This window comes from Salarias fasciatus, chromosome 2, assembly GCF_902148845.1.
Source record: "Salarias fasciatus chromosome 2, fSalaFa1.1, whole genome shotgun sequence".
Taxonomy (NCBI): Eukaryota; Metazoa; Chordata; class Actinopteri; order Blenniiformes; family Blenniidae; genus Salarias; species Salarias fasciatus.
The window spans coordinates 33,246,462-33,259,354 of record NC_043746.1 but is presented as its reverse complement, the minus strand read 5'-3'; the positions used below and the strand labels follow the sequence as shown (position 1 = coordinate 33,259,354).

Here is a 12,893-nt window from a genome sequence, read left to right as displayed (position 1 = left end):
TTGAAAATATATATTCAAATATAGATATTCAGTTGTTTATAAATCACTATGTCCAGTTCTTTATCGGACTATGTGATCATCTATATTTCTGCATCTATTAAATAGAATTACAAATTAGGGCTGTCACGATATCAAATTTTCTCTTCACGATTATCATGGGCAAAAAATATCACGATAACGATATTATCACGATATCAGCAAAAATTTAACTAATAATGGTACAAACATTCAGATTCATCTTTAATTTTATTTTTGTTTGTTTTCTCTCTTTTCCCAGATGAATTACATTCAGAATACCTGTCAAATGAGGTGTTGAAACAATATGAGAACAGTAACTGTACAACTGCATACCAAAAGTGTAGTTACTCTCAACTAATTAAAACCTGATGAACTGATTAACAGAGGATCCACAGCAGAGGCGTCATTTACGTAGGGTTGGTGGGTCATGAAAACCCACGGACCCTGTTGGGGTGAAATCCTGTATCACCACCACACTGCCGAGAATTGTTGTTTGTTTGTTTGTTAGTTAGTTTGTTTAAATCCGAGGCGGAATGAGCAGCAGCTGCTTCTCTCCAGCCAGAGGCGCCGCTACTGGCTGGGGCCCCGAGCTGAAGGGGGTCCCGAGGAACGGCTGACATCAGTCAATTTCAATGACAAATTTAAGGCGCTACGCTAGACGCTGCAACGACAACGTGTCGAAAATCGCCCGCATGGGGCCCTTTCCGAGTGCTCACCGGTTAGTTGCTCGAAGCGGGCCGGCGGAGAAGACGGCATGATGATAGACAGTCCAAGTCATCAAGATCAGGCAGATCAAAGCTAATTTCAGTCTCCAGCGCCAGCCTGGTGGCCCTACAAGCAAGAGCTAAAGCACAAGCTGCTCAAGCCAGGGCTGCCTTTGCAAGTAAAGAAATTGAACTGAAAGTTGCTCAAGCCACCCTAAATGTTGAAGCTACTCGCCTTCAAGCCACTCTCGAAGCAATGCAGGAGGAAAAAGAAATGAATGCTGCTCAAGCTGAGGCTGATATACTAGAGGCAGGCTTATTGGAAGCAGATTGTGAGTCACAGAAAAGTTCTTCACCTGTCCCTCTCCAACAAAGACTTCAGCGCACAGCAGACTACGTGAAAGACCAAGCCAGTGTCAAATCTGTCCACCAGCCATCCACCCCGCCCCAGGATTACAAAACCATGACTTTCACACCACTTCCAGTCACCGTTGAACCACCTGTCATTCCTGATGCTGGTCAGTACAGTCAACAATGCCAGACCCCAGGTGGATACCTCCTTCTGCAGCCAGCCACTCCACAACAGCTGCAGTATGGTATCCAGTATGTGAGAAACGGTTCCCAGTTTGAAGCCCCAAGGCCATGTCTTCAACAACCTCAGCAGCCTCACCAGCATGGAGACTGCCAACAGGAACCTCATGGGCTGCCGTCCACCACCTGCCAATCCCACAACAGTCCTCTTGTGCCCACCCAAACCACCACTCTGGAGCTCGCTAAATATATGGCCCGTTCCCAGCTGCTGACAACCGGGTTAAGTGTCTTCAACGACAAACCAGAAAGCTATTGGGGATGGAAATCGTCCTTCCAGAGTGCCATTGCTGGACTAGACCTCTCGCTGGGAGAAGAACTGGATTTACTCATTAACTGGCTTGGGAAACAATCTTCTGAGCATGCACGCCGGTTAAAGACTGTTAATATAAAAGATCCATCGAGAGGCCTAAAGATGGTATGGGAAAGGCTTGAGGTAACCTATGGCTCACCTGAGGCCATCAAACAAAGTCTCTTCACTAGATTAGAGAATTTTCCGAAGGTGTCATACAAAGACCCTCATAAGCTCACAGAGCTGGCGGACTTGTTAATGGAGGTGGAGGCTGCAAAACTGGATGGTAACCTACCTGGACTTTCGTACCTAGACACTTCCAGAGGTGTCTGCCCCATCACAGAGAAACTCCCATTTGGCATCCAGGAGAAATGGCCATCGGTGGGGTCAAAATATAAGTTTGAACACAAGGTTGCATTTCCACCCTTTTGTGTCTTTGTGGACTTTGTCTGCATGGAGGCTAGGATAAGAACGGACCCCAGCTTCAACACCACGTTCTCCCAATCAGCGCCCGCAAAAAGAGAGAAGCAAGGAAAAGCTGTTTGGACACCTGTAGCAGTCCACAAGACCCAAATTGGATCTGCTCAGAATAAAGGAAAAGGAGATCCGGAAAAATATGTGTGCCTCACTAAACATTGCCCTATCCATGACAAGCCACATCCTCTAAAGAAGTGCAGGGCATTTAGAGAAAAAAGTTACGAAGACCGCAAACAGTTTTTGAAGGAGTGTTCTATATGTTTCCGGTGCTGCTCCTCCACAAGTCACCTTGCCAAGGACTGCCAAGCGGAAATACAGTGCAAAGAATGTGAAAGCACCCACCATGTTTCAGCACTCCACCCAGGTCCACCTCCTTCGAAGACAAGGTCAGATCCTCCCATCTCAGAGCATGGCGGGGAGTCTGACGAACCTGATGATGACAAGGTTACGTCCAAGTGCACCAAAGTATGTGGAGATGGAGTGAGCAAAAGAGCATGCTCAAAAATATGCCTTGTTAATGTGTTCCCCAATGGACATCGTGAAGAATTGAAACGGATGTATGCCATACTAGATGACCAAAGCAATAGGTCCTTGGCTCGGTCCGAATTCTTCAAGCTCTTCAACATCACAGGAGATTCTCAACCTTACACTCTGAAGACGTGTGCGGGACTGAAGCAGACGGCTGGCAGAAGAGCCTGCGGGTTCATGATCGAGTCAGTGGATGAGAAGATCAGTCTTCCACTTCCAAAACTTCTGGAATGCAATCAAGTTCCAAACAACCGCACTGAGATCCCAACCTCAAATGCAGCTCTTCACCACAGTCACCTGAAACGCATTGCTGGACAGATCCCACCCCTCGATCCAGAGGCCGGCATTCTTCTCCTGTTGGGGAGAGATATACTGCGAGTGCATAAGGTACGGGAGCAGATTAATGGTCCACACGATGCCCCCTTTGCTCAAAGGCTTGACTTAGGGTGGGTCATCGTTGGTGATGTGTGTCTCGGGGGTGCACACAGGCCATCTCAAGTCAATGCCTTCAAGACCTCCATTCTTGAAAATGGACGTCCAACTTATTTAGACCCGTGCACCAGCAAGGTTCAAGTAAAAGAGAACTTCACCTGTCCTCCCGCCAGCAAGAACCTCATCACGCATCGCTTGTTGACAGATGCTGGAGAGAGTTTGGGTCATTCAGTCTTCCATCAGTCAGCAAATGACCACCAACTTGCACCATCAATGGAGGATTTGAGATTCCTTCAATTAATGGGAGAGGAGTGCTATCGGGGCCCGGCCGGGCTCAGCCCGAAGGGGCGACGTGGGCCGACCCTCTGGTGGACCCACCACCCGCCGAGGGAATCGTAGGGGCCGGGTGCAATGTGGATTGGGTGGCAGCCGACGGCAGGGTGCCCGGCGACCCGATCGTCAGACACAGAGACTAGCTCTCGGGACATGGAATGTCACCTCATTGGGGGGGAAGGAGCCTGAGCTTGTAAGGGAGGTTGAGAGATACCGGCTAGATATAGTCGGGCTCACCTCCACACATAGCCTGGGCTCTGGAACCCAACCTCTCGAGAAGGGCTGGACTCTCCACTTCTCTGGCGTTGCCCGCGGTGAGAGGCGGCGGGCTGGTGTGGGTTTGCTTATAGCCCCGCAGCTCCGCCGCCATGTGTTGGAGTTCACCCCAGTGAACGAGAGGGTCGCATCCCTGCGCCTTCGGGTCGGGGATAGGTGCCTCACTGTTGTTTCGGCTTATGGGCCGAACAGCAGTGCAGAGTACCCGGCCTTCTTGGAGTCCCTGGGAGGGGTGCTGGACAGTGCCCCCGACTGGGGACTCCATTGTTCTGCTGGGGGACTTCAACGCCCACGTGGGCAGCGACAGTGAGACCTGGAAGGGGGTGATTGGATCGCATGGCCTCTCTGATCTGAACCCGAGTGGTGTTCTGTTATTGGACTTCTGTGCTAGTCACAGTTTGTCCAGAACAAACACCATGTTCGAGCACAGGGGTGTCCATAAGTGCACTTGGCACCAGGACACCCTAGGTCGGAGGTCGATGATCGACTTTGTTGTCGTGTCATCTGACCTTCGGCCTCGTGTGTTGGACACTCGGGTGAAGAGAGGAGCAGAGCTGTCGACCGATCACCACCTGGTGGTGAGTTGGATTCGCTGGCGGAGGAGAAAACCGGACAGACTTGGCAGACCCAAACGTATTGTGAGGGTCTGTTGGGAACGTCTGGTGGAACCCTCTGTCAGCATGGTTTTTAACTCCCACCTCCGGGAGAGCTTCTCTCATGTCCCGAGGGAGGTTGGAGACATTGAGTCCGAGTGGACCATGTTCTCCACCTCCATTGTCGAAGCAGCTGCCCGGAGCTGTGGTCGTAAGATCTCTGGTGCCTGTCGTGGCGGCAACCTCCGAACCCGGTGGTGGACACCGGAAGTAAGGGCTGCCGTCAAGCTGAAGAAGGAGTCCTACCGAGCCATGTTGGCTCACGGGACTCCAGAAGCAGCTGACAGGTACCGGCAGGCCAAGCGAACCGCAGCCCGAGTGGTTGTGGAGGCAAAAACTCGGATCTGGGAGGAGTTCGGAGAGGCCATGGAGGAAGACTATCGGTCGGCCTCGAAGAAATTCTGGCAAACTGTCCGGCGCCTCAGGAGGGGAAAGCAGGTCTCTGCCAACACTGTTTACAGTGGAGGTGGGGAGTTGCTGACCTCAACTGGGGATATCATAGGACGGTGGAAGGAATACTTCGAGGACCTCCTCAATCCCGTCGCCACGTCTTCCGTGGAGGAAGCAGAGGCTGAGGTCTCAGAGGTGGACTCGTCCATCACCCAAGCCGAAGTCACCGAGGTGGTCGGTAAGCTCCTCGGTGGCAAGGCACCGGGGGTGGACGAGATTCGCCCTGAGTACCTCAAGTCTCTGGATGTGCAGGGACTGTCTTGGTTGACACGTCTCTGCAACATTGCGTGGCAGTCGGGGACGGTGCCTCTGGACTGGCAGACCGGGGTGGTGGTCCCCCTGTTTAAAAAGGGGGACCGGAGGGTGTGCTCCAACTATAGGGGGATCACACTCCTCAGCCTCCCCGGGAAAGTCTATTCCAGGGTACTGGAGAGGAGGATCCGACCGATAGTCGAACCTCGGATTCAGGAGGAACAATGCGGTTTTCGTCCTGGTCGTGGAACAGTGGACCAGCTCTACACCCTCCACAGGGTGCTCGAGGGGTCGTGGGAGTTTGCCCAACCAGTCCACATGTGTTTTGTGGATTTGGAGAAGGCGTTCGACCGCGTCCCTCGTGGCGTCTTGTGGGGGGTGCTCCGGGAATACGGAGTCCGGGGCCCCCTGTTAAGGGGCCGTCCGTTCTCTGTATGACCGGAGCAGGAGTGTGGTCCGCATTGCCGGCAGTAAGTCGGACCTGTTCCCGGTGCATGTTGGACTCCGGCAGGGCTGCCCTTTGTCACCGGTTCTGTTCATCATTTTTATGGACAGAATTTCTAGGTGCAGCCAGGGGCCGGACGGGGTCCGGTTCGGGGACCACAGGATTTCATCTCTGCTTTTTGCAGATGATGTTGTCCTGTTGGCTTCATCGAACCAGGACCTACAGCATGCACTGGGGCGGTTCGCAGCCGAGTGTGAAGCGACAGGAATGAGGATCAGCACCTCCAAATCCGAGGCCATGGTCCTCAACCGGAACAAGGTGGCTTGCCCTCTCCAGGTAGGTGGAGAGACCCTAGCCCAGGTGGAGGAGTTTAAGGGTGAATCCCAATACACCCCCTACTTTCTACCACTAGCCCTCACTCACTACCCCTAGCCCTCATCCACTACCACTAACCCTAGAAGTGAAGCCATAAGGGGTAGTGCTTTGTGATCGTCCCTAGGGATTGGGACAACACTTGCTACGTCACTGCGTAATTCACGTTCGGGCACGTGAGCGAGTGCGGAGTTACATTTGCGCATACGTCACACCATATCAGGAAACGAGAGCAGAAAGCAGAAGAGGAGCAACATGGAGCTGGCGGCTGCGATTGGGTTGTTGTCATTCATCATGCTTCGGTTGATGAATGAAAGAAGAATCACACGGAGAAGACGCCAATATCGACGACTGTTGGCACTTGTGAATTATTTGGAGGTATGTAACGTTAATGTGTTCACATAACGGCGCCGTTAATAGCCGTTGGCGGCAACAATGGTGTGGCCCAGCACTAATAAGTTATGCAGAATCTAACTAGAAAATGTATTAAACCACGGAGATTAATTTGGGATCTGGCGAAAAACTGGCCCCTGGAGAAAAACTTTACAAAACGTTATAATCAGTGTGCGATTAGTAACAGTAGCACAGCGACGGATGTCACGAAATGGAAACATTGTAATAACTTCAGTGACAACAGCTGCAATATGACCGCGATGACGGTCTGACAAATAAATGCTCAGAAATCAACTGTGCAGCACAAACATATCAGGCTGAGCGAACTTATTTTGTACTGGGCTGCATTATATTGAAAAATGGTTTGTAATATATTGTCCACTCCACGTACATGAGGGGGAGAAAAATTTTACACTTTTCAATATAACACACTACAACAACAAAACTCATTAGCACATGTGCATGCATCATGATATTGGTGTATTTGTGCCCATATCCTTTGATTTTGTAACAAATTCCAAGTCCTGTTCAGTAAAACCGATCAACCTTTTTGTTTTCCAGAGTGGTCGTCCTGTGGCCTACTGCAGGCTGAACTACAACGTCCCTATATTGCGTTTGTGGTTCAATGCGGAAGCTGAACTGAGGCAAGAGTTTCGCCTGAGTAGGAGAGCAATGCAGGGTTTGCAGAGGCTGCTAAAGAGGGACGTGGAAGATCATGGCTGGGGCAGTCAACTGGAGGTCCTGATCTATGTCTATTGGCTCGCTCATGGACTGTCCTACCGTGTTGTCTCATCTGTCTTCAGTGTGCCCCGATCTACTGTCCATCGGATTGTCAACAAAGTGGCACGACACATACAGAACAACCTGAAAAAAGTAATCCACTTCCCAAGGGCAGAAGATCTGGATGCAGTTGGAGAAGGATTTGGTTTACTTGCAGGACACCAGGTCTTCAACAACGCTGTGGGTGCAATAGATGGCTGCCACATTCGTATTAAACCACCACAACTTCACAGACTGGACTACCTGAACTACAAGGGATTCTATTCCATCAATATGCAGGCCATTTGTGACGCTGAGGGACGGTTCCTGGACATTTTTGTGGGCTACCCAGGGTCAGTCCATGACACCCGTATTTTGAAGAACAGTCCATTTTACCTGGCTGGACAGTATCCTCCCACAGGATACTTCCTGCTTGGTGATGGTGGCTATCCTTGTCTGGACAGTCCAATAGCTGTCATCACACCATACAAGGAGCCTGTCATCGGTGCAGTGCAGGGACGTTTCAACTTTCGTCATTCGAGGGCTCGCTCAGTAGTTGAAAGATCATTCGGAATAATGAAGACAAGGTGGCGGTCTACCCTTTTCAAGGCTTTGGAGGTTAGGCCAGCCTTTGCTCCACTAGTGATCGCAACATGTGCTTTTCTGCACAATGTGTGCTTGGACAATGGTGACCTGCTGGAGCCAGATGCAGATGTTGCCCAGGACATCTTTGACCCACAAGCTCCACGTGAGGGCCTTGCCCACGACGAGAGGTCTGGGAGTGCCACAAGAGACAGACTTGCTGCTCTGCTCATCCAGGAAGCTCATTAGGCTGAGAGCGTTGACATCTGTAAATAGTTTTGTTCTTGTGTGGTTAAAATATTTTTCAAAATGTCGTTAATAAAACTTGTTTCACAAATTATATACTGTACAACAAGATCAGTCATGAAATGAGAACAATGAGAAAATCTGTGGAAAAAGAAGGGCTGTTTATTTTTCTAACTCATACTTGATTCAGAATACAACTATGGCTTTACCTTCATAGCTCCTTAATATTAGCTGAATCGTCATATTGTCAGTCACTGGTTACTGTCAGTTAATGGCCTGTAAATATGTAAAAATGAAAAGTTGAACTTTTTCTTTTTATGGTTGTCACCACTGACCTCTGAAAACTGGTTTAAAATAAATATGATTTGTACAAAATTATTTTTTTGTGCAGGATTATCTGAGCCCTGGAGTGTGGAAGAAAAAACATTAAAATCATCTTTGATGCACTTGTATTTTTGTATCACAGCAGAAAAAGAATTACAACTAAGTTCTTTAAACAAAACCGGATTTATTGAACACAAACTGCAGCAACTTTTAAACAACTATTTTAAACAAAGATATTGCACACAAGACAAGAAAAGTAAAGTGCTGTTTCTTTAAATTATGAAGTAACTACTTACAAAGCGAAAAACAATGCCGTAATACAATGCTATGAACAAATAAATTATCAATAATATGAACACAAATAACTATAATATATACATATAAATTGCTGTGAAATAACCATCTTAAAAAAGAACAGTGTAGGGATGTTTGTGTTCTACTACTGCTTATCAGGAATTTTGTTGACAAGCTGCTCAAATAAGCTTAAAAACCTGTCCATTTTCGCCTCACTCTCCTCATGACGTTGCTGTTCCTTTGCAGACTCCTCCTTCAGGAAGTCCAGCACAGGGTTCTTTCTTTTTTTGGGGGGTGGTGAGGATGGAAGCAGACCTGCTGCCCGTTTTGAGGAAGATGCACTGGTTGGTGGTGGGTCAGAGGCACTTCCAGCTGATGCAGGGCTGGGGGCTGATGATGTGCTGGCCTCTTCCAAAGTGTTCTGAGATAGATGGATAAGATGGATACACATGTCGATTACACACGACTAGTCTTATCATACACACACACATCAACATCATGGTACCAGGTACATCAATGTATCAATGTATAAATATAGATTACCTCTGTGCTTTCCGCCTGAGTTGAGGGAGAGGACACTGGTGACAGCGGAGGGTTGATTATGTTCTGAAAACAAAATGACAGTTCAGATACAGATCATCAGGTAAAGGAGTGTGTTAACACATCTCCAGCCCAGGACCTCTAGGTCCACTGACTGGGGGCCGAGTAACCACCAGTAATAGCATGAGCTAACTATAGGAAGAATGACTAGGGAATGAGATTGTGCTTTCCTGTGAAACTTACCATGAGGATTTGTGTGGGATCTTCATAAGATGCTACCAACACTGGAGGCTGAACTGAAGGTCTGGCCCCCAAAGCTGCATGCATGTCTTCATAGAAGATCCACGTGGCTGCTGTGACTTCCCCACAGTCAGTCCCTGACCCAGTCTTGGGAGTTTTGAGGTCCTGCATAAATCACACACGCACACGCACACACACACACACACACACACACACACACACACACACACACAGGATAAATACATGGGAAAGTTTTTTGCTAAGCATCATCTCTTCAGCAGATAACATTACCATTTCTTACCTTATATTTCTTTTTGAGGTTTTCCCATTTCTTGGAAACCTGTGCTGTGGTCACCTTGCCCTCCAGGTCCAGTTCTTTGATGAGTTTCCTGTAACGTTAACAGAAAACAGGGATGAATAGTAGTTATGTTAACTATGGTAAGGACCCAAACACCCAAAAATTTGGCAAGTAGATAGCTAGATCACTCACTCCCATAGCGCTTTAGCAGCGTATTTCTTTTTGGTGAAGAGGTCCTCCTTGCTAGTCTGATACCTTATCAGGTGTCGGACTTGATTCGGAGTCCCTGGAATGAAATGTGTGATTACCGTTAGACATAAACGTCCTTTGCTTGCTAACACAGCGTTCTCATAGCTGACGCTTCTGCCATCAGTACGAAGTAACATACTTGTTGCCTTATTATCATAATAATGTGAAATATCCGACAAATTTGCAGGCAATATGAGGGCTAATGACTAACGTTAACGTGACATGGAGCCGACGCTGAACAGCTGTTGAAACGCCGACCGTTAACACCGTTAACACCGTGAACAGCGTTGACAGCGTTGACGGCCCCAGCACTAGTTATTACAATACTTTTTTAAAAAAGAATACGTGCGAAATAATACTTACATATACTTAAATACTTACATTTGTAAACTTTCTTCTCCGGGTCCTCTCGCTCTCCGGGGGTCGCCATTGTTGTTTTGGAAATGGAGCCGCAAAGCGCTCTGGGAAATTATACCGGCCCTCGCTCGGCGAGTCAGCATCTGATCTCCCTCGCTCTGAAGGGCGAGATTCATGGCCCCTCCCCCTCGTTATGTCCACTACCCCTACACGCAAAGATGGATTGGGACACCACTACCCCTCACGGGAACGCGCAAATGTAGGGGGAGGGCTTAAAAGTAGGGGTAGGGGGTGTATTGGGATTCACCCTAAGTATCTTGGGGTCTTGTTCACGAGTGAGGGACGGATGGAGCGTGAGATTGACAGGCGGATCGGTGCAGCGTCTGCAGTGATGCGGTCGTTGTATCGGTCCGTTGTGGTGAAGAGGGAGCTGAGCCGAAAGGCGAAGCTCTCGATTTACCGGTCAATCTACGTTCCCACCCTCACCTATGGTCATGAGCTTTGGGTCATGACCGAAAGGACAAGATCCCGGATACAAGCGGCCGAAATGAGCTTCCTCCGTAGGGTGGCTGGGCGCTCCCTTAGAGATAGGGTGAGGAGCTCAGTCACCAGGGAGGAGCTCGGAGTAGAGCCGCTTCTCCTCCACATCGAGAGGGGCCAGCTGAGGTGGCTGGGGCATCTGTTCAGGATGCCTCCTGGACGCCTCCCTGGGGAGGTTTTCCGGGCATGTCCCACCGGGAGGAGACCCCAGGGAAGACCCAGGACACGCTTGAGAGACTATGTCTCTCGGCTGGCCTGGGAACGCCTTGGGATCCTCCCGGAAGAGCTGGAGGAAGTGTCTGGGGACAGGGAAGTCTGGGCATCTCTGCTGAGATTGCTGCCACCGCGACCCGGCCCCAGATAAGCGGTTGAAGATGGATGGATGGATGAGTGCTATCAGGACACCAGTAAGAACTGGGTTGCACCTCTGCCTTTCCGGTCCCCTAGACCACAGCTACCCAACAACAGAGGCTATGCATACCGCCGCCTTTCTTCACTCCATCAGACTCTCGAGAAGCAGCCAAAAATGAAGGCACAGTACCTGGAGTTTATGGGAAAACTGCTGGTCAACCAACACGCTGAGGTAGCTCCACCAATCCCTGAAGGCCAAGAATGCTGGTACCTCCCGTCATTTGGAGTCTATCATCCTAAAAAGCCCGAACAAATCCGTGTGGTCTTCGATTCGAGTGCTCCCTTTGAGGGAATCTCTCTCAACGATGTTCTACTCACAGGGCCCGATCTCAACAACAGCTTGTTGGGTGTGTTGCTCAGATTTAGAAAGGAACTTGTGGCTGTCACCGCTGATATCCAGCACATGTTTCACTGCTTCGTAGTAAGAGAAGACCACAGAGATTATCTACGCTTCTTGTGGTACCGTAACAATAATCCAAGCAATGAAATCATAGACTACAGAATGCGTGTGCATGTTTTTGGTAACAGCCCATCCCCTGCAGTTGCAATCTACGGCCTCAGAAGAGCAGCCAAGCAAGGAGAAGCAGAGTTCGGCAGCAACGCCAGACAGTATGTAGAGCGAGATTTCTACGTTGATGATGGGCTGAAGTCCTTCTCCACAGAAGCAGAAGCCGTCAGTGTCATTGGGCGCACTCAGAAAATGCTTGCTGTGTCAAACCTTCGGCTGCACAAAATAGCTTCCAACAGACCTGCAGTTATCGAGGCATTCCCTCCTGAGGATCGCACCAAAGAAATTAAAGACTTAGACCTCTCTAGAGATGATCTCCCTCTGCAGCGAAGTCTTGGAGTGTCTTGGAACATTGCCACAGACACATTCACCTTTCAGACCCCAGATGATGAGAAGCCATACACCCGAAGAGGAGTTCTGTCTACACTCAACAGCCTATATGATCCTCTCGGCTTCCTGGCCCCAGTCACCATACGAGGCAGACTGCTACTCAGAGAGCTCTCTAAGCGAGCCGAGAACTGGGATTCACCACTACCGGGTGACATGAAACAGGAATGGACAACATGGAAAAGCTCCCTTCAAGACCTCCAGAAGCTCCAAATACCACGACCTTACTCATCATTCTCACCCTCCGACGCTCAAGACAAAGAACTCTGTGTCTTCTCTGATGCCTCTGTGCAAGCAATTTCAGCGGTGGCTTATTTAAAGCGCACCGCTAAAGATGGGAGATGTGAAGTCAGCTTTGTCTTTGGGAAAGCTCGATTAGCACCACTGCCAGAGATCACGGTTCCTAGATTGGAGCTATGTGCAGCAGTTCTAGCAGTCCAGGTTGCAGAGCTGGTAGTGGAGGAAATGGACTTGAAGTTTGACCGTATCAGTTACTACACTGACAGCAAGGTGGTGTTGGGGTATATTCACAACCAAGAAAGGCGGTTTTATGTCTATGTGAATAACCGGGTGCAGCGTATCAGACAGTCCTCATCCCCTGACCAGTGGCGATATGTTCCCACTGAGCGCAATGCAGCTGACCATGGCTCCAGATCAGTTTCCGCAGCCTCACTTGGCACCACAAATTGGTTGTCTGGACCAGCATTCCTTCAGAACCCATCCCAACACCTCTTCAAACATGAAGAAACCTTCAACCTCATCAACCCTCTCACCGACGCTGAGATACGTCCATTGATCACAGCAAGCAGCACCGAAGTTTCGAAGCAACCAATGAGCACTGAAAGGTTTGAACGTTTCTCTACTTGGAGCAAACTCATAACTGCAGTTGCACACCTAATCCATGTCGCTCACTCCTTCACTCAACCTACACCAGACAATACTTGC

General features: G+C 49.3%; 1 protein-coding gene across 1 annotated transcript; it reads left to right on the top strand.

Moving 5' to 3' along the window:
* Positions 1-6,058: 6,058 nt before the first annotated feature.
* Positions 6,059-8,170, top strand: LOC115398407 (putative nuclease HARBI1). The gene is made up of 2 exons (XM_030105150.1): positions 6,059-6,198; positions 6,775-8,170. Exons 1-2 carry the CDS (start codon positions 6,076-6,078, stop codon positions 7,801-7,803), a joined length of 1,152 nt encoding a protein of 383 aa, XP_029961010.1. The 5' UTR covers positions 6,059-6,075; the 3' UTR covers positions 7,804-8,170.
* The last annotated feature ends 4,723 nt before the right edge of the window (positions 8,171-12,893 follow it).

Excerpts from the sequence above, each read along its gene's own strand:
- LOC115398407 (XM_030105150.1), top strand. The coding sequence starts at position 6,076 with ATGGAGCTGGCGGCTGCGATTGGGTTGTTGTCATTCATCATGCTTCGG. Across the intron at positions 6,199-6,774 it reads CACTTGTGAATTATTTGGAG|AGTGGTCGTCCTGTGGCCTA; the intron begins GTATGTAACGTT and ends TTTGTTTTCCAG.